Here is a 25,676-nt window from a genome sequence, read left to right as displayed (position 1 = left end):
ACCAAGTTGTACTTTAAATAAAAATATCTATCCAGCTATCTAGAATATTGATCATATATACATGTATGTACCAAGTTGTACGTTAAATAAAATATCTATCTATCTATCTAGATTATTTAATATATATATGTACCAGTTTGTACGTTAAATAAAGTATCTATCTATCTATCTAGATTATTTAATATAGTACCAAGTTGTACGTTAAATAAAAATATCTATCTATCTATATATCTGTAGTTATCTCATATCTGGTTCACAGCTTTGCAGCGAACCGCCCTTTTTATGGCGGTTGACAGAGTCTCTGTTTTCCTCCGTCAATGTGGCAGAATTCGCTGCATAGAATCTTAATGTTAACTATGAAATTTTAGGTTTTTGGATAATACAGACTACACTTGTGTATCCCACGGTGTTTTCTAAATTTAAAGCACCAGTGTATCCCACGGTGCATCTTTACATTTTCATATCTATCTATCTATCTATCTGGTTGCCATATTATCTTCGGGTAACCGACCATAGATCTATCTACATATACATATACATCTATGGTCTATCTATCTATATATATATTATATATTATATGAATCTATCATATTATGAATAAAAGCTGTGGCCAGATATCGCCAAACCATATATGTATTTTGTTTTAATGGCACCATCTGAGATAATGGAATTTAAGTTAATAGACTTAAATTCAGTTATCGCCGGGGCCACTCACGGATTGTGTTTCATGTTTTAGATTTACCCAACATGAGTGACGTTATATTCTGTGACGTCATTTAGTCCTTTTTAGAATTACATCGCAGCAAGCAAGCTGTTTAAATTTCGTAAGCGGTAAACTTGAAAACCCACCCTCCCACTCCTTTTTATTGTACAAGATACTGCTCTTTTGTATTTATTTTTCAGGTTTGTGTCAGTGACAGTGGTGATACAGATTTGACTGATGATGTTAACTTGTTTGCTGTTGAGAAAAGTGACTTTTATTTGAACTTTGAGCATCATAAATATATTCCCGTAAATGGCAAAATTCGCTGCATAGAATCTTAATGTTAACTATGAAATTTTAGGTTTTTGGATAATACAGACTACACTTGTGTATCCCACGGTGTTTTCTAAATTTAAAGCACCAGTGTATCCCACGGTGCATCTTTACATTTTCATATCTATCTATCTATCTATCTGGTTGCCATATTATCTTCGGGTAACCGACCATAGATCTATCTACATATACATATACATCTATGGTCTATCTATCTATATATATATTATATATTATATGAATCTATCATATTATGAATAAAAGCTGTGGCCAGATATCGCCAAACCATATATGTATTTTGTTTTAATGGCACCATCTGAGATAATAAGTACGTTGTTCATACACTTGTATCGAGGATTGGATATTTTTAGAGTTGAGTAACTATTCAGAATTCGTAAATTACATTTTACATGTGCAGTTGTATTAGTTTTGAAAATAATACTATCCCGCTATACATGTGTCAATGAAAACAATGGCAATCGTATCCCTCAGAGCAATTTGCTCTTTGATTATATATTGTTTGTGTTCATCTTTTAAGGAAAGTCCCTTCTCAAATGACAAAATCAAAAGCTCAAACACATTAAACGAATGGATAATAACTGTCATATTCCGAACTTGGTACAGGAATTTTCTTGTGTAGGAAATGGTGGATTGAACCTGGTTTTATGGCTAGCTAAACCTCTCACCTGTATGACAGTCGCATCAAATTCCATGATTTTTACAACGATGCGAAGAAAAAACGAGACATAATAGGTAAAAATGTCAAAAATAGGGTTTCAGCAGTCAACATTGTGTTATAGTCTTTATCAATACATTACCTCTTTTAAAAAAGACACCACTGACAAACATGTTGATTGTTTTTAGATTTCAACAGCTAAGCAAATGGTGATTATAGTGTGCTTACTTGAGAATTAAAGGTTGCAACAAAGTTGAGATATCACAACAAAGTTTCAGACATGCTCCACGAAACCATTCTAATCCATACAGTTGCAAACAACATTTATGTAGTGATGGGTGTTGTCGAACTTGGTCGTCTTCATCCTCAGAAATGTTGCTTTTTAACAGCGCTGTCTTTTCCCCAGGTGTGGTACCATTTTTACAATACTGACTTCTGTATGAACTATTTTGTCTAAAAAAAAAGATTCAATACATATTCAAGCTTATAACTGAAAATAATTAACAAACTATAACATATGCTGCACATGATATAACTGTAAAACAATCTTTTAAAAGTGTTTCTAAAATTCATAAAAAAAATATACCCTTATAATAACCATGTCTTTTATTTTGAATTAATTGCTTTTCTACTTGATCTCGTTCATTTTGTATAGTTTGGTCCCGGTAATACATATGTATAGATTGGTCCCGGTAATACATATGTAAAGATTGGTCCCGGTAATACATATGTATAGTTCCCGGTAAGACATATGTAGTTTGGTCCCGGTAATGCATATGTATAGTTTGGTCCCGGTAATGCATATGTATAGTTTGGTCCCGGTAATACATATGTATAGTTTGGTCCCGGTAATACATATGTATAGATATTTATATAAGTTAAGTACCTCTTTCGAATTTTAATATTTTCTTGAGCTGCCCAACGCAACTGTAAATCGTTTACTAGACTTTCTGCTTGAAGCTCTGGAAGTTGATTCCATAGTTCATCTTTACTTATTGTCCGTTTGTAGCAAGTTCGAACAATTCTAAAAAATATTCAAAGAATGTCTTTCCATAGCTGCAGATATTAAAAACATAGTATAAATTACTTTAAATGTTTATTGTACAATTTATTATGGAGTGCATGTATTGAAAACGCCCAACATTTTCAACTTAAACGCATTTATAATATTTCCGTTTAGCTGTAAATAACTTAGATACTTTAACTCTCTAGCTAAAACACCACAAGAGAGTTCTGCTTTCGTGTGACTGTTAAAGTTATTGTCTATCTTCAACAAATGGTTTTTAGTCATTTTAAAAAAAGGGTTATGGTCTTATAGCCTTAACTGCCATTTCTTAATATTTTGCACATTGTAATGAGAATGTCAAATGACCTCTCTTCTGACAAGTTAGAAATTATCAAAATTAGCTATCTGGTATTATCCCCATTTATGGGTATTATACACAGAATAGGGTATCATAAATACTCGAATTTTATGTTTCCTTATAATGACTGTCATGGCGAAAATATTCATATAAATGGCAACATTTAACCCTTTAAGAAAATATAGACCAGACTACTTCAAATTAAATCAGATCCAAATACAAAAATAATCTCTCCCGAAATCCTATGTTTTCATTGCTATTAATTTCTATGCAGATGATATTTCAGTCATGGTGCCTTTCGGACAAATATTTTCATTTACTTTTTCAATACTTGCACCATGACAGCAAATATGTCAGTATCCAAGGTTTATATATAATGTTTGCGCCTTGACAGCAAATATCTGAGTATCCAAGGTTTATATATAATGTTTGCGCCTTGATAGCAAATATCTAAATATCCAAAGTTAGTTTTTTTTAAAACAGAAAATTGGAACTAGTTTTGTGAAATGAAGTGGATTTAAGCAACTATTGGCAACCGTAGGACCTTCCACAATTTTTATGAATTGCTTTCAAAATATTTGCATTAGTGTTTGTTGTTACATATACGTTTCTGTATGATTCAAAATTGACTTAACTAGTGAAACAGTTGGTGCATTTACGGGGCGCCGAATGGGACTCTTGTGGTTTTGTACTCAAAATTCAATTTTGTACGGACAAAAATAAGTTCAGTTTAACAAAATTTGTATCATACTACAAATTTAAAATTTTGTCATACAAAATTATCTATCAGCGGACAAAAGTCACTTTTGTCATGACAAAATTCATTTTTGTTACACAGACTTGAATTTTGTTACCTAATTTGAAAATTGGGCGACAAAAGTCAATTTTGTATTCAAATTAGTTTAGTTTGGTTTCTGTGAACTAATTTGCATACAAAATCGACTTTTGTTACACAAAATTGACAAAAATGAATTTTGTCTCAACAAAATTGACTTTTGTCTCAACAAAATTGACAAAATTGAATTTTGTCTCAACAAAATTGACAAAATTGACTTTTGTCTCAACAAAATTGACAAAATTGACTTTTGTCTCAACAAAATTGACAAAATTGACTTTTGTCTCAACAAAATTGACAAAATTGACTTTTGTGAGACAAAATTGACTTTTGTCTCAACAAAATTAACCAAATTGACTTTTGTCTCAACAAAATTGACAAAATTGAATTTTGTCTCAACAAAATTGATTTTTGTCTCACGAAAGTCAATTTTGTCTCACGAAAGTCAATTTTGTCTCACGAAAGTCAATTTTGTCTCATAAAAGTCAATTTTGTTGTTACAAAATTGAATTTTGTCGTCACAAAAATGAATTTCGTCGTCACAAAATTGACTTTTGTCTCAACAAAATTGACAAAATTGACTTTTGTCTCAACAAAATTAACAAAATTGACTTTTGTCTCAACAAAATTAACAAAATCGACTTTTGTCTCAACAAAATTAACAAAATTGACTTCTGTCTCAACAAAATTGATTTTTGTCTCAACAAAATTGACAGAATTGACTTTTGTCTCAACAAAATTAACAAAATTGACTTTTGTCTCAACAAAATTGACAAAATTGAATTTTGTCTCACAAAATTGAATTTTGTCTCACAAAAGTCAATTTTGTCTCACAAAAGTCAATTTTGTCTCACAAAAGTTAATTTTGTCTCACAAAAGTCAATTTTGTCTCACAAAATTGAATCTTACCTCACAAAATTGACTTTTGTGATTTAATTTCCATATCAGGTAACAAAAGTCAATTTTGTATGCAAATATGTTTATATTTGCATACCTTTTAGACAAAATTGACTTTTGTCATGACAAATATGAATTTTGTCTACAAAAATGAATTTTGTCATGACAAAAATGAATTTTGTCTACACAAATGAATTTTGTCATCACAAAATTGAAGTTCTCACAAAACAAGTCTGTAGCACATAGTTTTGTAAGACAAAAATGATTTTGTTATGACAGAATTGAATTTTGTACAAAACCACAAGAGTCCCATTCGGCGCCCCGTAGCATTTACCACGTCCTTTAATACACTTATAAAAATATCAAAAAATACACGATTTAAGTGAGAGAAAAAAGTATTAGAGAAAATATGTTAAAAATAGGAATGATCCTTATTTAAGACATTCATATACAATGTATAGGCTTATTCGTCTGTTAAACATGTTATTAAATAAGACTGTTTCATTGAAAATTCAGGTAGCTTTACTTTTATGAATTGTTCATGATGTTTTGAATAATACATACACTCGGGTTGTTGTCTCTTGGAAACATTACCCATTTTCAATCTTATTTTTAAATTGATTCAATACTTACGGTGTAAACCACCAGAAAAACAGTTTCGAGAATACTGATGAATAAGGCCTCGGACATACTGGCTGTAAACAGGAATTATAACCCATTGGTATTTATATTATCATCACTATATACTATGTTTTTCATTATAGATAATATACAATAATTCATTTAAACAAAGACGTCTAATAACAAGGTAAAATAAACGACACACTGTATTTGGTATTCGGAAGACAAACAAGACACCAAATGTGCAATGTGCAAAGATATATAACAACATCTCGCTTGTAAAGCATATTATTTTCCTGTTGTACACCATGGTATGTTACACGTTATTGTTGTTTCATCATGATTAGTCTTTATCTCTTTGAAATACTCCTCATATTTGTTATACTTTTAAATACCATAGTATTTAACGCGAGTATTTGGAAATAAATAGATATTATACCATGAAATAGATTTATTTCCATATAAGATCCACTCGATTACATTGCAAGTAAACTTTGATTAAAATGAAACAGAGATGACACCGAACTGTGAATCAAAAAAAAGCGAAAGAAACTTACGAGGTCAATTTCAAAAGTTCAACACAATTATTGGTATATATAAAGGTATAGAATTAAATTTGTGTTTTTACTAAAATGTGCAAATGCTATAATAATGTCAAAAAGTTAATTGGTAGAATCTATTTTAGTAATACAATTTTGACGTATTTTACGATACAAAAAACAGACATTCTGAACAAAATATTTAAATCTGATTATGACTGGGAAATAGTCAAGGTATTGTGCGATGTCTCCTCTTTGATTCTAAAATATTTCCTCATACATATATTATCAGTTCATGTTCATGACCAAACGTAAGTGTTTTGGTAAGACAAAATATAGACAGGATTCTGATCAATAGGAATAACCACAGAAACGGTACCAATTTTTTCTGCACCGGACGCGTATTTCCACAATACATGTATCTTCAGTGATGCTCAAGGTCAAAATGTCATATACACTCAAGCGAAGGATATCACAAAAAACGAAACAGTCATCTCATACGCTTTTCACCGACAAAATTTCCCTTATAAATTTGAAGTGTGCGTTTAACAAATATACCTTTCCTATTCGTTCGTATCCATAAACGCTCGGACTTTCAGCTAAACTGTAAAGTACAACTTGAACACATGAGAATCCAAAACTGATATACTGTAATATACTACTCAGACAAAATGGCTGAAAATATAGAATTGTAAATTATATCTATTGATATATATTATGTAAAAATAAATTCCTTTATTAAATACTACTGAAAACATAGAATTATCACCGGCATTTGTTGACAAGCATATAAGTTTAATAAACCAAGATGAGTTAATTTACCATTGTTAAAATTTCAAAAACGATTAAGATGGTATGGGAGTCTAAATTAAAAATGATAGAATAACATACTTTGTATTGATATATGTTCAAAAATATAATAAAAATGATAGGTCATCGCGCATTTTCTCAAGCTACAGGTTGCGACAAAATGACTCATTTTGTATGGATTATACAGGAAAAACATCAGTATGTGATTAGAAAAGATAGGTTCACCGCGCGGTTTTTTTAAGGCTAAAATACAAAATAGCAAATTTCCATTTTATTCAGAAAATGCACTATTTCAGAGTACTCTCCCTTCAAATGCCAATTTAAAAGCATTAAAAATTAAGCAAATAATAACCTTAACTTGTTTAAAGCATTATGCCCGCGTCACACTGTCCCGATTTTTACGCCGATGGCAACACGATAATGGAAATTTTCAAAATCGGGACTGATCGTATCCAGATCGGGCTATTCGTAGTGCCATCTTTAACCATCAAAGAACCATCGGCCACTTTTTCTAGCCTTCGGGGACAACTTCGGGAATGGTTCTAAATTTTTTAACATGTTAAAAAATCCCCGAAGGTGCGTCCGATGTTGAGGGTTCGTATTGAGTTCGTATCACCATCCTCACCATCGTAATGTCACCGGGAATGCATCTTTGAACATCGTATCGCATTCGTGTTTCCATCGTTTCCATCGGGCAGTTTTGACATTACGATGTCTACACGAATGAATCACGAAGATACCCGAAGGTCTTACGATGGCAACGCGACTTCGTGAAGACCTCGTAATCCCGTCGTGTTGCCATCGAATAAAAGTACGAAGGCGACAAGATGGAACTACGACGGTAATAAATCCAGCTAAATATAAGTTAATTTCCGCGCTAAAATACATTTAAAGTGCCATGCGCGATATGCACTGCTCAGTCTAATACGACAGTTAAGAAAGACGTTCACAAAACATGGAGCTCATATCATATGATTCTATGAGAACAAGAAAGGCGACAGCGTTGTTTCTATTAATTCAAATGGAACAAGAAGAGCAGCTATTACAGGCTCAAGATTTACTTTTACAAGTCAAATATTATTTCAAAAAGTTTGTCAATTTTTCATATCAAGTAACATAATGAAAATCATAAACGGGCCTCGTACACCAACACTGCAGGTACACGTATATAGGGAAACCAACTTTTTCTTCATTATTCTGATTTTTTTATGTATCGTCTGAGTTGTTGTCACACGAATTTTTACTCCATAACCATTTTGTTTTTTATATGTCATATTTTGCCGCATTTGTTGCTTTCCCCACATCCTTCCTTTTGTCTATATTATTATGATATTCTCCTGTAAAGAGCTCTTTTTGAATAAAAGGGATCAACGAACCCATTACCTTACCTTTAAGATAGATCAGTAAACATGGGCATAAATACTGGTGATTATTCAGACTAGTGCACATATTTTACAGTTCAAACAAGTCAATGCCGAGCGTGGCATCCCCTCATATGTAACATATTGGGGACAAATATGGACACTATATTTGTATATGACACATGCAGAAAATGGTAAATTGAATATGCATATTTGATACACATAAACTATTTTTTTAGAAATCAACCAAAACATTCAGTAACTGGAAATACCTTTAATAATGTCTTTAGAACCAGCAGGTAAAAATGGGCAACCAATTTCCTGTGTATTATGCTATTTCAAGGAGGAAAAAAAAGTCCATCTGCATGACCTTGACCTTTGGCCTTGAACGTAAAAAATGTCAGATCATTACAAGGAGGAACAATATACCAAATGTGGTTAAAATCTTTTGAAGCATGTTGGTTTTAGAGTGTCCACAAGGGTGATATTGCCTTGTATTATAACTGCCACTGTGACCTTGACCTTTGAACTTTAAAGTCAATAGCGCTTAAGATATTCTTATAGAGTAACACCATACCAAGTTTTGAGCATTTTGGTTCTAGAGTGTCCATAACAATTTTATCTACACGCAACTTACATGTAGTAGGCGAGGGGATAATAAACTAAGTTTTATAAGAATTAGACAAAAAAGATCGATTTCCCGCCATGCATGTCAGACTTGTACAGAAACGATATGTTGTCGAAATTCTGTTCGTATCTTTTAGACATCGAATGGCCATCGCGCCATCATCGTAATCCATCGTGTAGCTTTCGTAATCCATCGTGTAGCCTTCGTGATCCATCGTGTAGGCTTCGGCTGAGATATGAAGCTTAAATACCCGTCTTCGGTTAACCTTCGTATGTCCATCTCTTGCTGTCGTATATAATTTCGGCACCATCGTATAGACTTCGTTATTCATCGTACTTGCTTCTGTCACTTTTTGGTATTTTAACGAGATCGGGACCAACTTCGTACGAACTTACAATTTTCGCATTCGGGTGTCCATCGTATATAAAAATCGGGACAGTGTGACGCGGGCATAATGCTTTTATAAGTTATAACCTTATAAATTTGTTCTTTTAAATGCAAATTAACATTAATTATCTGCATTTCTGCATTACATTTTTCTAATCCAAGATGGCGAAAGACACCCATTCCACCTTTAGAAGGCAAATCAAGGTAAGAAACACAGATTGAGGGTTAAACGTTAAGACATACTTTGGTTTGATAAGAAAAAATAAGCCTACGTGTAGCGCCCGTCACAATTGAAACTGGCGGTTACAAGAGTATCAAAGTAGGAAAAAAAGATACTTACTTGATGATTTTAGATACGGGAAATGATTGTCAAATGGTACTGTATATTTTTATGTAGATAACTTTATTTCGTTTTCTAGTCATGGTAGTATCGTAGAAACTTTTAAAATATGCCCGATACAGAAAAGCTGATATTTCGTTTCACAAATGAAAGCATGATGCTTTACACGGCCAACTTATTCGATATTATGAAAAAAATCTCTTATTATTGTCAGGCAATTTGAATGACATCTTGTGTTTAACTTTTTAGTCTAGAAAACGAAAATTATAAATGCAATGAGTTTTTGTTTACAAAAAGGTTCGCATGTTAATTAAAAGTAATTACTGGTCATTTAAATTTATGTTTATGAATATTTCTAGCTCTGAGGACAAACACATATTATTATTTTGAATTATTGAGTTTTCTAGAAACTTGATTCCAAAAGATCATTTTATTACATACCTGATATGAAATATTATCTTGCAAAGGTACTGCACCACAAATTACAACAAATATCCAAAATAACCATAACAACCATGATGAAACCACACCTCGTCTTCTATAGACTTGATTTAATATCGCCACATATATCTACAATATGTAAAGTACTATAATAACTGGGAATGTATATACAGTTCCTTCTCAAACAATCAATATATTTACGTTTAGCATTTCTGCTCTTTATTTTCAGACTTTCCTGCATTGTGAAAAACGTGTTGATTGGTAGTAGCATAAACTACATTTAATGCACGATTGTAATGATAACTTTAAGAACGCTTAAAATAAAGGATTAGAAGTAAATGTATAACAAAACAAATAAACAAATAAAAAAACGTATGTGTCTGATCGAAAAAATCAACCGTTTGGTCAGTACACAAAACCGTTAGATTTTGACTAAAAGGTTTTTTTCCAGTTATAAAGAGACATAACAGTTAAAGTGATAAATGAAAGTGTGCAAAACAGCAAATTTGGCAATATTCAAATTACAAAAGGGCATAACATTCGTCAAAATGAAGGCTGCTTTAAGCTATGACCACGGAGAGGGTTACATTTGCTGAAACCACGAGTGCTGTATGTGTTCAGTTGGAAAAAAATGAACGTTAAAAATAATTCATGTTCTAAGGCAGAAACCGATATCTCTACTATCAAAAATCTACCAGATGTATAACTGCTTTGAGTCAACACATAAATATATAAGAAGATACATACATTAGAGACAGTATTGTTTGACTCAATTAGGGGTAGCACTATAGCAACTGTAATGACACCGAAATTATTGAAGGCATGTGGGTAAAAGATTGTCCTTTGAAATAAGTTGGGGTTTTTTTACAAATCGATCGATGTATCGTAAGTTTGAATGCAAGTTTGAGTGCAAGTCTTGTCAAGCTGTAAAGGTATGTATCAAAAGGAAACAACTTTTATAACATTAAAAATGTGTCAAAAAGAGGCTCAGAGTACATATGATAATCCGATTTCAACATGTACACTCTATTATACATCTCTTTAAATTTAAGCGAAGCGGTTTTCGTTAAAATTAATTTTTCTTTAGAATTCTAGATTTATGGCTTTTTAAGTATCCCGACATCTCGGGTTACATTGGTGTCTCGGTTTGACAAGGTGTGCGTTATTGAATAGTGCGTTATTGAATACAAGTTCGTATCATATATATACACTTAATCCTTAATCATATACTTAAATCAGATTTTACATTTGTATGATATCATAAAAGATTTTGAAATTCGATGAAGTCTGCGCAAATGGGATCATGATACATATATCGTAAGGTTTTCTCCAGTGTCCAAACTTTAATGTTGTCGCCTTTGCGTTTAACACTGAATTTGCTATTGCGACGTAACAGCTAATTTAAATTTAAATTTGAGAGAACAATCCTCCATAAATATATGTATCTCACTCGATGAACTGGTAGAATATATCTATCTATCTATATATACTTACAAAACTTGCTGTAAGAAGTGAACAACTAACTATGTGAGAAGTGGGAATACTTTGATCGTCGACACATTTGTACCCATAATTATTATTAGCATACAAAATAAAAAGACTAAGAATGGCTAACACCAAACATATACCCTGTAAATAAAATAAAAACATATTGTTTATAATCAGAAAAGCAATTTTTACACTGAAACAAAATGCCCATAACAAATTACATAATTTTTAACTACTAGTAATTGGAAGTGAATTATATAGGGACGACATAACATCTTATAGTCACATACAAAGAACGTTCATTTATAATAAATGTTCGACACAAATATCATCGTCGCATTTCATAAGGTCAAGTATTGTGCGTCTTTTCGTTAAATCCATTGAATATGTACTGATTGTTATCCTATACCCTAGTCTTGGCAGACATAACTAGTTTTTAGTTGTAGTGGCTTTTGAGAGTCCGTAAATTAAGATAGGATCCATGTAAGCATAATGTTCCTTGAAATTGGAATAAACTTATTCTAAACAGGTATTCTTTTTTTATCATCGTAAGAACGTCTTTAACTATTGTATTTGTCGGTTCTATAATTGATTAGTTGTAAAAATCAATTAAAACATAACTAAATATGTTTTGTTATTAGTTATGAACACTTATGATTTTGACATTCGTAATTAGTTTTTGAATGTGTACTTATTGATATTTCTAGTCCGGAAAACATTATTTTTCTAACAGTTGTAATTGGCTTTGAATTAGCTTTTAGTAGTTGCGATACTTTTTATCTTTTGTCTTTTTGTTAGTTGTATTTTGTGTCCAATACCGATCTGTTTAGTCAAACTTTTTTTTCACTTATATTTTTAATTTGTTTTTATGTTTAGCTGTACGGCCACTGTCTAGGGTTAAGCGCTCACACAAATATTTAACCACATAATTTTATTTGCATGTTACACGTCTTGCAGTAGCTGATACTTGTTACTATATGTCATTTATGTTTTTGATATATTGTTTTTTACATTTTTTTAGTACAGGCCATTTGATATTAATTTTACCGATTGAATTGATTCATATTTGTCATGCAACGTTTTTTTATATCTCAGTAATTATTATAAATTAAGGAATGTATCTCCCTCATGCAAAGCTCTGATTCCTTTCACGGATTTGGCTATACTTTTAGGACCTTTTGGATTATAGCTCTTCATCTTTTATATAAGCTTTGGATTACAAATATTTTGGCCACGAGCATCACTGAAGAGACATGTATTGTCGAAATGCGCATCTGGTGCAAGAAAATTGGTACCGTTAATTTTATTATCAGTATACAGTATGGGTATTGCTCATTGTTGAAGGTCCTACAGTGACCTTTTGTTGATCTATAATGGATATTGTAGTAATGGCAATGTTGCTCTCAGCGACTGCGAGTTCTGCGTGTACTGGCAAACCGGTACTTTTGTTTATTTGGTTTGTTTTCGTTGTTGTTCTTTAGTTGTGCTGTTACACCATTTGTCAAGGTAAAATAAGGTTTGGGGCTCACGAACATGTATTTTTAGTCTCACTAAATTTGTTATGTTCCTGTTCTAAGTCGGGAGCCTTTATTGCAGTGGATGTTGATTGTGGCTGTCTATCCGTTTATTGTTTAAGCATAGAACAGACCGTTGTTTTTATCGTTTGAATGTTATTAAAGTACTCTGTCGTGCCTGGAACTTTAATGTCTTATTTTAATGTATTCTGACCTCTATTAACTCAAATACACGTCCTTTGGTCTGTAGTGACTATAGTTGTCTCATTGGCAACCATACCACATCTGCTAGTTTTTATATAGAATAATCATAAATCTAGCACTTTTTCAGAGTAGAAATATGTGTATTTGGGTGAAGTGGTATACAGGAAAAATAACTATTTGTAACCTTAATTTCTTTCTAGTATATTTTTAATGAATTGGTCTAGTAATATATTATATGTAACAAGAATGTGTCCACAGTACACGGATGCCCCACTCGAACTATAATTTTCTATGTTTAGTGGACCGTGAAATTGGAATAAATTCTCTAATTTGGCATTAAAATTAGAATGATCTTATCAAAGGGAACATGTATACTAAGTTTCAAGTTGATTGGACTTCTACTTTATCAAAAACTACCTTGACCAAAAACTTTAACCTGAAATTTGCACTATCATTTTCTATGTTCAGTGAACCGTAAAATTGGGGTCGAAACTATAATTTGGCAGTTAAATTAGAAAGATCATATCATAGGGCACATGTATACTAAGTTTCAAGTTGATTGGCATTCAACTTCATCAAAAACTACCTTGACCAAAAACTTTAACCTGAAGCGGGACAGACGGACGAACGAACGAACAGACAGACAGACGGACGGACGGACACACAGACCAGAAAACATAATGCCCCTCTACTATCGTAGGTGGGACATAAAAATCTTACCGTCTTGAAAACATTTAGGGATCGAATTGGTATAGATGAAATAGAACTGTCACGTGATCCGACGACACAAAATATGAACGTTATCAAAAGCCATGCTACTGGAACTAACACAGGCACTGTTGTAACAAAACACTCGGTAAACTTCGGTTTGACTTCATTGAGTACGTGGTCGTCCTTGAAAATAACAAAAAAGTAAAATATTATATAAAATTGTCCTGCTAAGATATTTCGGTGGTTAAATCTTCATTGATCATTGAGTTCTAAAAATATGTTCACTATTCTATTTACTTCAGTATTGTCATCGTGAATTCGATGACGGCAGCTACTTTGGAATCTGATCATGTGAATAAGTTAATAACCAATGAAATAGGATTATCGTGTAAAAAATGTTGCACTTAAAGATCAGATTGTAGTGATACAATTTAGTAATAGAAATAAAGAATTTTGATATCTTAAATTCATAAGACATAAATGTCATCAGAAAAAATTATGAATTAACACCACATCAAAAGAAGTAACTTTTCACTTATGTTTCAACCGGTGAGATAAAATGTTAATTAACGTCGAAAGTAGTAAGATTGTGAGGATTAAAAGGCATTCTCAACATTCAAGGATCGATTGTTCACTTTCAGCACACTTGGCTATATCATGCTAGGTAGTCTTTATTAAATGTGGAAGTATAAAGAGAGAACCACTGACCTTTGGCAGGAAAACCGGTATCCATAGTCAACTAGGAACGGAGTCGAGCGTTCCTTGCCTAAATCACAAACTCAAATATTGATAGGCAAGTGTTCACTGAGTCACTGAGGCCTGAACATTTAGGACATGTGTGGCAGGTTCCGAGCTCTCTGGTGTCCTCAACAGATGAAATAAGGAGTTGCCTCAGTATGCGAAAAATACCAATCAGTATTCAATAAAAGGGCATCAAAACAGTGCCCGTTTGTCTTATTTTTTTCCTTTTTGTCTGATTATCTTTTAAAAATCAAGACATGCAACACAGTGAGATATTTTGGCCGCCTTCAGGTGCTGGATTTTCTTGCCGTGTTGAAGACCCATTGGTAGCCTTCGGCTGTTTCTGTTTTTGTCGCATGGTTGTCTCTTTGACATCCCCATTTCCATTCTCAATTTTATATTCGAACCCAAAAAATCAACAATTTTGATTAGGTCCCTTTTTCTGCAAATCGATTTACAGCTCTATATGAGGTCCCACAACGAGCGTCTTTGGTAATTTCGTCATGTATGCAGGAAAGTCGTCCGACAGACGTTCAGACAGCTTATAATGACAATCAGTCCGTTCACACAGCTTAGAATGACAGACAGTACGTTCATACAACATAGAATGACGGATGTTTACACGGCATATAATGACATAAATAGAGAATAATACATGGCAAAATCCGTTTCATATGTCGTATCATCCCGAGACACCAATATCAGCCCTAGGGCCTTTGGGCCCGAGGGATGATATTGGTCGAGGGTGATACGGCATGTGATACGGATTTTGCCATGTTTTATACGCTTTTTATCATATATTTCAACAGGAGAGTATTATCTTATATGAACTGTTTTCTGATCCATAACACTGGGTTACCTTCAGTTTTACTTTTGTCTTGTTTCAAAAGTCTTACAAAAACTGCTCAATTACTTATCCGAAGCACCTGGGTTACTTACAATTTGCGTGCTGTTGTTTTAAAAATATTTTGTTTATTAATGTATTTTTTTGTGTGTTTATTATTTTTTATAGTTCCATTTAGTGTGCCAAAAGTAGGGGTGTAATAAAGGGTATGCGATAAAGGGTGCGCATCAAAGTTGCGTGATATGGATTAAACAGTAGACTATTTATCAAATATGCAAAACTACTGTATTTACTACTAAACATATGATAAAGCCCGTTAACAGTTTTGATCCCGTATTTACATTTTAATAAAAATTTCCATATAGAGTATTTTTACCTGATTAAATCAAATATGTAATAAAAAATATACCTTTATAAAAATCAGTCGAAAACCGAATCTTTTCCCGATAAGTCATATAGTTTGACGTCGCGAAAATAACAATTTACGTTAGCAACGTCATTACCTCCCCTGTAACTGTATCGTATGCCCACGTCACACAACATAGAATGACGGACGTTTACAAAGTATGGAATGACAGACAATCCGTTTACACAGCTTAGAAGAACAGACAGTATGTTCACACAATATAGAATGACAGACAATCCATTCACACAGCATAGAATGACAGACAGTCCGTTTACAAAGCATAATATGACAGACAGTCCATTCACACAACATAGAATGACAGACAGCCCGTTTACACAAAATAGAATGACGGACGTTTACACAGCATATAATGACAGACAGTCCTTTCACACAGCATAGGGTGACAGACAATCCGTTTAGACAGAATAGAATGACAGACATTCCGTTCACACAGCATAAAATGACAGACAGTCCGTTCACATAGCAAAGAAAGACAGACGGTCTGTTCACACAGCATAGAATGGCAGACAGAACGTTCACACAACATAGAATGACAGACAGTCCGTTCACACAACATAGAATGACGGACGTTTACACAGCATATAATGACAGACAGTTCGTTCACACAGCATAGAATGACAGACATTTACACAGCATAGAATTTCAGACAGTCCGTTGACACAGCATAGCATGATGGACTTTTACTCAACATAGAATGACAGACAGTCCGTTCACACAACAGAGAATGACAGACGTTTACACAGCGTAGAATGACAGACAGTCCGTTCACACAGCATAGAATTACAGACGTTTACTCAACATAGAATGACAGACAGTATGTTCACACAGCATAGAGTGACAGACAGTCCGTTCACACAGCATATAATGACAGACAGTCCGTTCAAATGATCAATCTCGGTCGACGTTGTGTCTTTTGTTAAAGTTCTTTTTTTCCACGGATACTGTTATTCCCGCACTAATGATAAATCTAGTCCTCAACCTTGAGCAAAGGCCAATTTGCAATATCTTCTTGTATTTCTGGAATACCTAAATATCACTCACACCGTACTATTCTTGACGTTGATATTTTATATCGGGGGGTTAAATCATCATCATCAAATTGATGTGATGTAAATTCATCTCTGTTTGCATTCAATTTAAATTAATTCAAATCAATAGTGTTAAGCAGAAACACAATTATAGTAAATATTGTTACTCACCCAAAATGAAGAATTTCCACAAAATTCTAAAAACGTCATGTTCATGGGTCACAGTTGCATTTTAATTATAGTATCGATTTAACAGTAAGCTGCATATTTTTTTCATTCATGAAACATCTTTATTTTAGATTAAACATGCAAATGTCTTTGTTTTGTTTAATTTGGTCTGGTAATATTTTTTTCAACTTTTGACATTTGATTGTCCTTTTGATGCCTTGTTTTCATTTTTATTTCCCTACAATTTTATTTTTAGGTACAATATAATTACTTCCTTAGAGATAATCCTCTTTTTTAATTTTGAAAAAGGATCTGATTTCAGACTACAACTAAAACCTACTAGGTCCTGTAGCCCTACGGATAAACGATAGCTTAACCTGAACACAGTCTCCTACTAGTGTAGTAATAACTAATAATGAATGATTAGAATAATATCTCTACTGACATTAAGCAATATACAGTTTGTGTCTTGCAAATTACATATATTTAAGATAAAAAAAAATACAACACCATCAACATATAGTCCTTTATCATAAAAGAAAAAAGGAACATAGTACACTTTGTATTTATTGAAACTACATTTAATTAAGAGCTTATTTTATGAATGGACGTCTTTAAAAGTTCTTGTTCGATAGCACGGTTCTTACACAAACATTTTTTACTGAAAGTCTTGCCTGTAACGTGTCTACCAAAACTAGTACCAAAATTTTATGAGCCTTCAAGGTAGAACGGTTTATCGTTCGATAAATCATGTTTCGTTACGGTTTAAATGTTTTGGTTAATTTGCATTATGTATTCGGAATTTATTGTAAAATTTTAGTTGAAAGTGATGTATCATTTTGCTTTAAAAAAAATCAAGTATGTAATTGAGGTTTTTTAACCTTCACCTTATCATCTGAAATTATGTTTGTCTAAAAATAACAATAGATGTGGCACAGAGTTAAACATCGAATGAATAGTGTAAAATAAACACACATTTACTCGAATTAATAGCGTAAAACAAACACACATTTACTTACCCAAAATGTCGAATTTCCACAAAATTCTAAAAATGTCATGATTATATCTAAAATTACATTCCAGGTATATTGCTGTTATTGAAATATCAAGCCATTAGATTACTATCAATGCGAGTGTAAAGCTTTAAAGTGAATGTCCAGGTTTTCTATCAACCATGATTATGTACGTCCACAACTAGTGATATAAGTAAAGGAAGATGGTGGTCACTGTTTACAACTGATGACCCTCACATGTTATTCAAATAGGAATAGTATGGCCTAATTTGGTTGACTTTGTAATGCCTGGATAAGTTGTAATTTACCTTGAGAGAAATTATACATGTATACTGTCCATGTACATGAATAATAAGGTGGGTAATCGGTCATCTACTGGACAGGGTATACTTAGATATTCACTGACATTGATTTTTTTTCACTACATTATAATTTCATTATAAAATATTCACATGTGCCATTCTATGGAAGAAGCGAATCGATAAAAACGTTTCGTATATGAAATAGCGATATTGTCTTAATGTGAAATTGTAAATATGCAAACACTCAATGAGAAAGTATTTGGGTTTTTTTTGGCAATGAAAAATATGTTTTGCTGAGAAAATACCAACTTGTAAATATATTGTTCATATACAAACAAAAATCAAGTCTAATTATATATTCAACTGTAAGTAAAAAGCCAAAAGTTTGTGTAAAATTTGAGGTGCTGTGATTTTCTAATGTACATTAACAAATAAATGCTTTGAATTGTAATATGAATGAGATACTTTTAAAATATGATAGCAGAACTTTTTTAATGTCACTATATATGTACAGTAACATCGTATGGCAAAAAGCAGCTTCAATGTCACTGTTAAGCTTCAATATGTTTTGTTAGCATCTTTCAATCGGGAAAAGTCTTTGGTATCCAATTAGAACTGTTTTCCTTGTTAACAAGGTTTTTTTTTAATGTTAATAATAATAAGAATAATGATTTTATTATTCTAATCAAAATCCCATAAAGGGGCATCATTTTGCAACAACAATATGCACAATATGTTTGGAAAAAAGAAAAATCAGAACCTAAAATAATTCTAATACATCTTCTGTTTGACAATATTTTCATTCATGGTATCTGCAGTTGTTTTATTTATAGTCTGAGGCTGCTGAATTGGATTTTCATTACTTGTTTTAGTTCTTTATACAAGGATGAAAGATGGTATTCTTCACAATCTAATTAAAATATAGATCTCTGATTTCGTTACACTACATATGAGATCTATATTTTAGTTAGATTGGTATCTTCAAAGTTCGGGAAAACAATAATTGTACGTTTTTCTTAAAAAATCATTTGAAAATATTTTTCTTTTTTTTTTCTCTTAAGAAATAATATTTGCTTGTCATTGTGGACATTTACAGCATGACTCATCATAGAATCAAATATTTCGGTGGAATATTCACAGTAGCCTCATTTAAATGCGCAATAGCATGCGTCATTACTGGTAATATGATAACTCGGTATAACCATATGATCGAAAATAATCGACTAAGCAGGTTGTTTACACTGTCAATTTAGTATCAATTAATAGGTAAAAACATAATTTTTCAACATGATAAGGAGCGCCAATTTTTACAAACTCAAATCTTTCACATGCTTGTTATTATATAACTCAATTCATGACAGTTATACAGGAAGACGTGTGTTAAATATTACCCTGTTGAAAGAAGAATAGTCCTTACTTAATTACCAAGAAACCTTAATTTCTTCATACAAATGTAAAAACAAAATCGTCTGAGATTTCCCACAATGCAACTAGTTCATATAAGACAATATCGCTATTTCTATAAGAAACGCGTTTATCTCACTTCTTCCATAGACTGTGTACACTGGCAGTAAAGTTTTCTACAAGAATACGATTTCTATCAATCGTCATGTCCTGTTATTGATGATATGTCTATTTTAATAAGTATCGTCCTGAACATGCATGAAATATTTGCCACTGAATGTTAAGCACATGGCAATCAATTAATATAAGTCACTTAGTATGAAAGTGTATACTATTCTTTTTTCAAGTTTTTATTCATTTCAACAAAAGACATATTGTTAATACTTCTGCATTTTTATTTATAAAAGGAGAAAACTTTCAAATCTAAAAAAAACTTTTAAATTTTAAAGTCATGGTATTCTAATGAGTATCATCATGTTAATGATTATAGACTCTTATTGTATACATTGGTGGATCCATTGGGGGGGGGGGGGGGGGGGGGAGGGGGAGGGTCCGGGGTTGGAAACCCCTTTTTTTGGACGATCAATGCATTTTAATGGGGACATATAGTTGGACCCCCCCCCCCTTTTTGTCCTGGGTTGGGAACCCCCCTTTTTAAAATGGCTGGATCCGCCCCTGGTATATTACCAAACTTGAACACTGAAAATCTAAAAGTATGAATGATGTATGCACACATGAAAAATACGATATTGTACGAACAATTATTTGTCCTTTCGATTGAGAAACACAAATTATGGTGACCTATCTCTGTCTGCTACAATTAGATCAAGAAATGTATGACGCCCATGCAACAGCTTTTGGTGTCAATTCAAAGTTGTAATATTCTGTAAGTACCAAACCCAAATACGTATAATATTAAACTCGAAATTACGGCTTATTAAATTATTTTGTTGTATGAAGTGGATCCGAGTTCCGAGTCTCTTTTGATGCATTAGGAGCTTCTAAGAACATCATTGTTATTAATGAGAATACGAGTAGTATTGTCTATTTCAGGTCACCTTTATATAACACAAGGTACTTAACTCGCGATTTAGAAAAATGACAGTAGGTAACGAAATTCCGTTATATGCCGATTTCTCGGCTGTCAACCCCACTTAAACTTGTTTTTTCGTAAATCTAAATTGATTTATCATCAAAGTGGTGTATAACACGCCTACTTTTGTTGTAGGAATCATCCGTAGAAATCCTACCCAAGTATGGCAATCGTAATTATTTCGTTTGAACACATAACTATGGAAAATTAAAAGTTTATATATGGAACCAAGCCCGACTATATAGGTAATGGTGGAAGTTAAAATAAGAGAGATCCTACTCTACAAAAAGGCAATATGGGAAAACGTAGAAAAAGACCTTAGAAATATACAACTAAGATAGCTTCATTATTTAAGGAATATGCATGTGCAGAAGTCATTTGGGAACTATTTTGTAAAACAACAGAAGACAGCTTAAAAAAAGTATTCGCAAGTGTAAAAAAAATGTAATCCATAAATGCGCCCGTACGAGGTTTATCGCCCTGTCTATTTAGTAAACATGTCAGTTTGTTAGGGTCGTACACTGATCTACAGTAACAACGGGAGCCTTATATTTCCCCTAACCAAACCCACCCACCAGTACACTAGAAACATGTTTGCACTTTCAACCCCAAACCCGTAACCGGCTTGGGAAATACCCCCCGCCCCTTTTTCTAGCTGTCTTTTTTGTGTGTTTCTTTCCTTTTTTTCATATCAAGCAAGTTAAAACTATTGCAAAATCTTTTCTAAAAAATATTTGTAACTAATATAAATAAAAAAAATAATTAGGCAATAGACAAAGCAGTCTACTATCAATATAAAGAATAATGTTGTTTTATAACTTGTGTCCAATCCCTTTTGCTACTTTTGCAAATAAAATATGTTATAACTAAAACTAGGATTTTAACGGACTGCACATTGCTAGACACTGACAAAGAAATAAAAGCGACAGTAGCCTTTTACCGGTGTTCAAATATTGATGTCAGCGATCAATATTTTTACAAATAAACAGATAATACGGAGAGAAATATCAGATTATTACATGGCATTTTTCATATCGCATGTATTATCAGCCCTAGGTTCAATATCAGCCCAAGAGCCGCATGGCTCGAGGGCTGATATTGACCGAGGGCTGATAATACATGCGATATGAAAAATGACATGTTATGATCTTTTTATCATATGCTTCAACAATGGAGAAAAATAACAGATTCATATATTGAATACAGATCCTTTCATGTGGTTCCCAAATAGAAGTTCAAAGAGTGAACGTTCACGAACGTCGGACCCCAAATTTAGTACATTCGATATGAAATCTTTCTATCATATGCATCAAAAGAGAAGAAAAACATTTTAATATGGACGAATCGACAAAAAAAAATTAATTTAACAATCTACATAATGAACACTGTGTTGGAAAAGTCAGATTTTATAAAAGTTACTTTCTAAATTATGTTTGAAACTTTTAAAAATGCATTTATTTTGGGTTTTTTTACACAATATACTTTCCACTATCCAAATAATTGTTTTGTACACTACTTTGTGATGTTTTTCACTGAAAACGTAGCATTGAGGTGTATTTTCCGGAATTTGCCGAGTATCACCGAAATGCCATGCGATAACATTACGGAAAGGCATGTGATAACGTTCGAAGCATGTGATAAACTTTTCATATCAGCCCGCTAAGCACCAATTCGAAAAATATGAAATTTACGTTAATTTTATGCTATTATCATACAGTAAAAATCATATGTTATTTAGTCTAAGTATATGATAATAAACATTTATTTAAAAAGAAAATATGCTAAAGAATCATGAAAAATATGAAAATGTGATTAACCCTATGTGGTAAAATCACTTACATGTATAAGGCCTATGTTAAGTTGTATTATTTGCTATGTTTTATGTTGAGATAAAGATACATCTATTGATAATTGTTTATTCTTACTGTATGTGTTTCTAAATCCTCAATTTCGGTATGGTTGCTATCCCCCCTCCCCTATATTCTAGATGTATCAATTTGAAGGCAGTGTAAAAGTAATAAATGTAAGAACATGTTATTGCAGTGATGAGAGGGGGTAGGAGGGGCCATGATCCCGAAATCCCAGGCTTAAAAACACGCAATCCCGAGGTCCCGAATTTAAATAAATCTAAATCCCGACATCCCGAAATTCGAAAAAAGAATTCCCGGATCCCGAAAGGGTCAATCCCGAGCTTAAAAACACGCGATCCCGGACACAGGCACTCGTCTCAGATTTTTTCTTCTTCTATATACCTTTATATATATAGTGCCTGTGATCCCGGAGTCCCGATAAAGGTCCTCTTCAACTTTGTACTTGTTTGGTTGGCTTTATAAATATTTTGATATGAGTGTCACTGATGAGTCTTATGTAGACGAAACGCGCGTCTGGCGTACTAAATTATAATCCTGGTACCTTTGATAACTATAACTATCCCCCCTCAGTGATGTGAACATATGCTCCACTGTGACTCCACATTATATTAATTTTTCATATTTGTAGTATTCAACTAATCTCCATATTATTAGTACGGTGACCAAGTCAGGAAAAGTCGCTTATTTAAGGAGTTTAATTGTCATTCGGACTATACGGCTAAAAATCACAGTATTGATAGTTTAAAGGTTAAACTCAACATTTTGACTTGTCGTCAAAAAATCGTATGGTGCAATTTTCGTAAAATGGACTTTGAAGTACGTTAGTTTACTTGAACGAAAAATCGACTTAGAAAAATTTTGAGGTCTACATTGTAAAATAGCATCCGTGATATAATTTCAGTTATTATATACATTGTTGTTGCGCCTTATTTTAACGATTTCAAATAACGTTTAGAAAAATTAACCCGTTTTTAAAGAGTCTATGGAAAAGATAAACACGAATACGAATATTTTGTATTTAATAGAGTACGTTTCAATTCAAGTTTATCATTTTTTTTTTTAACGCAAAATGTAATATAATTAACATTTATATGATATTTCATCCCCTTTTTAATCAATAATATCAAATTCATTTATCTCAGAAGCATTATTTTAGCAATTCAAGCAAGACACAAGTCCTAACACTCATATGACGGAGCTATTCAAATACAGATCAAATACAGACATATAAGTAATGGGGATGTGCTGTATCACATACATTCAAATACTGGGATATGTTCCTTGAAGCACTAGACAGCTAGAGCAGAACGAGATGGAAATTTGTCACTTCCTTCAGATCGTCATCTCAAATGTTACCTTAATTTTTTTGTTACAAACCGTACCAATTACTGAAGGTGGTTGCCAGTTTACATACTCGATATGCTTCAACTTTCTGATAATATTAGATCACCTTTTATAGATGGCTACTTTGCCTTTAGACATAAATCTGGACATTTTAACGGTACATGGACCGACATGGCAACAGAAAAGATGTTATAAAAGCCTCAAGGCCTAGGGGATCAGGTGGCACTTTAGGCTTAACAAATCAAAAGTCTGCGCTTGTTAGGTGGACCCTTAATAGACATTTCCTAGAATCCCTTAGTTGTGTAACGCTGAAAGGGGCTAGAAATGATGCAAATTCACAAGAGGAAACAAGATTAACAGCAATGAAAAGAGATGAAGAACATGTTATTGCCATTGTGGACCATCTGAAAGAACCATGACTGATCGGATCCCTTTGTTGTGGAATCCCATCCTCCATGTCATATCAATATCTCTTCTAGAATGCATGCTACAAGAGTTATTCCAGATTCTTTGCTCACCGCTGTTGAGAAAAGGCTCGAACATGTCTAAACATTTCATCACGTGTGCTCTTTCTTTAGCTTAGTACGGAGTTTTATAGTTCAATTTCAAAGGCAAAACTAAAAACGTTTGCTAACATGACAACAAAAACAAACCTTAAATTTAAATGTGGGGGAAATACTTTTAGGTCTCATAAATCCATAACTTGTGTTTAGACGTGCACTGATTTTGACAAAAGGTAGAGATGATGTTACCATAGATTATATGCTATCACACCCTGTATGTTCCATTCCAATTTTTCTTTTTCAAGATGACGGCACCATGAGAAAGTCATGCAAGTCTGATTTTGTGAAGCAATTAAAATCTGAGGTCCTTGTGGACTTTCCCTGCCTTCCTTTGCACCATCACTCACAACTTACATAATAGATGATGTATTGATGTTAAAAAAGTTAAAACATTCGGTGACCTTGCAGCTATTAAAAAAATATGTCCCAATGAATTTCTACAACGCACACAAAAGCAGATGTTGCAGATGTTTTTGACCGCTACGACATGAACAACTCTATAAAGTCTGTCGAGAGGAAACGCCGCAAAAAGTCTACCGCTTCCATCAGATTATTTAGGAGAAAAGTTTTCCTAACTGGAACACTTTGACAAATCCCCTATGATTCCACCTCATATGAGTTTTACATTGCCAGAACGTTGTGTAAATCCCGAAATTGTTAAAGTTATTTATACCAAAACTGTTACAGCAATGGCTTTCTTGACTTCTCTAGCACTCATGATCAAGAGGAGGCCGAAACTTAATGCCTTAAACTTAGACCCGAAGTTTAGAGAAATGGGAAATAGCGGAAGAACAATCATACGGACCTCTAATATAAATGTGATTGTTATGTGTGTTCACTACTATAAATATATGAGACATACAAGAGAGTTGTGGGTAAAGATGGGGAACATAAGCAGTGCAAAGGATGAGCGAAGATTTTCAACCATTCACTAACTACATGTATATTTGTCTGTCTTTCCCCAACAATTTGTAAACTATTGCCTGCTGTACATGCACTTACCGGATGCGACACAACTTCGTCTCT

The 25,676-nt window shown here is 32.9% G+C and overlaps 1 protein-coding gene across 1 annotated transcript in view; it reads right to left on the bottom strand.

Annotated features, from left to right (window-relative positions):
• Window positions 1-18,417, bottom strand: part of LOC139512967 (multidrug resistance-associated protein 1-like) — a 60,724-nt gene extending 42,307 nt beyond the window's left edge. The window contains exons 1-8 of the mRNA XM_071300971.1: window positions 18,080-18,417; window positions 13,862-14,035; window positions 11,430-11,564; window positions 9,936-10,064; window positions 6,527-6,643; window positions 5,442-5,503; window positions 2,599-2,736; window positions 1,941-2,165 (exon numbers count right to left, since the gene is read on the bottom strand). Of these exons, the coding sequence (XP_071157072.1) occupies window positions 1,941-2,165; window positions 2,599-2,736; window positions 5,442-5,503; window positions 6,527-6,643; window positions 9,936-10,064; window positions 11,430-11,564; window positions 13,862-14,035; window positions 18,080-18,118 (1,019 nt within the window). The 5' untranslated portion in view covers window positions 18,119-18,417. The remainder of the gene's footprint in view (window positions 1-1,940; window positions 2,166-2,598; window positions 2,737-5,441; window positions 5,504-6,526; window positions 6,644-9,935; window positions 10,065-11,429; window positions 11,565-13,861; window positions 14,036-18,079) is intronic.
• Between the last annotated feature and the right edge of the window lie 7,259 nt (window positions 18,418-25,676).

This window comes from Mytilus edulis, chromosome 2 (genome assembly GCF_963676685.1).
Source record: "Mytilus edulis chromosome 2, xbMytEdul2.2, whole genome shotgun sequence".
Lineage (NCBI taxonomy): Eukaryota > Metazoa > Mollusca > Bivalvia > Mytilida > Mytilidae > Mytilus > Mytilus edulis.
Note: the sequence above shows the minus strand (reverse complement) of the source record. Positions and strands in the feature narration are given on the sequence as shown.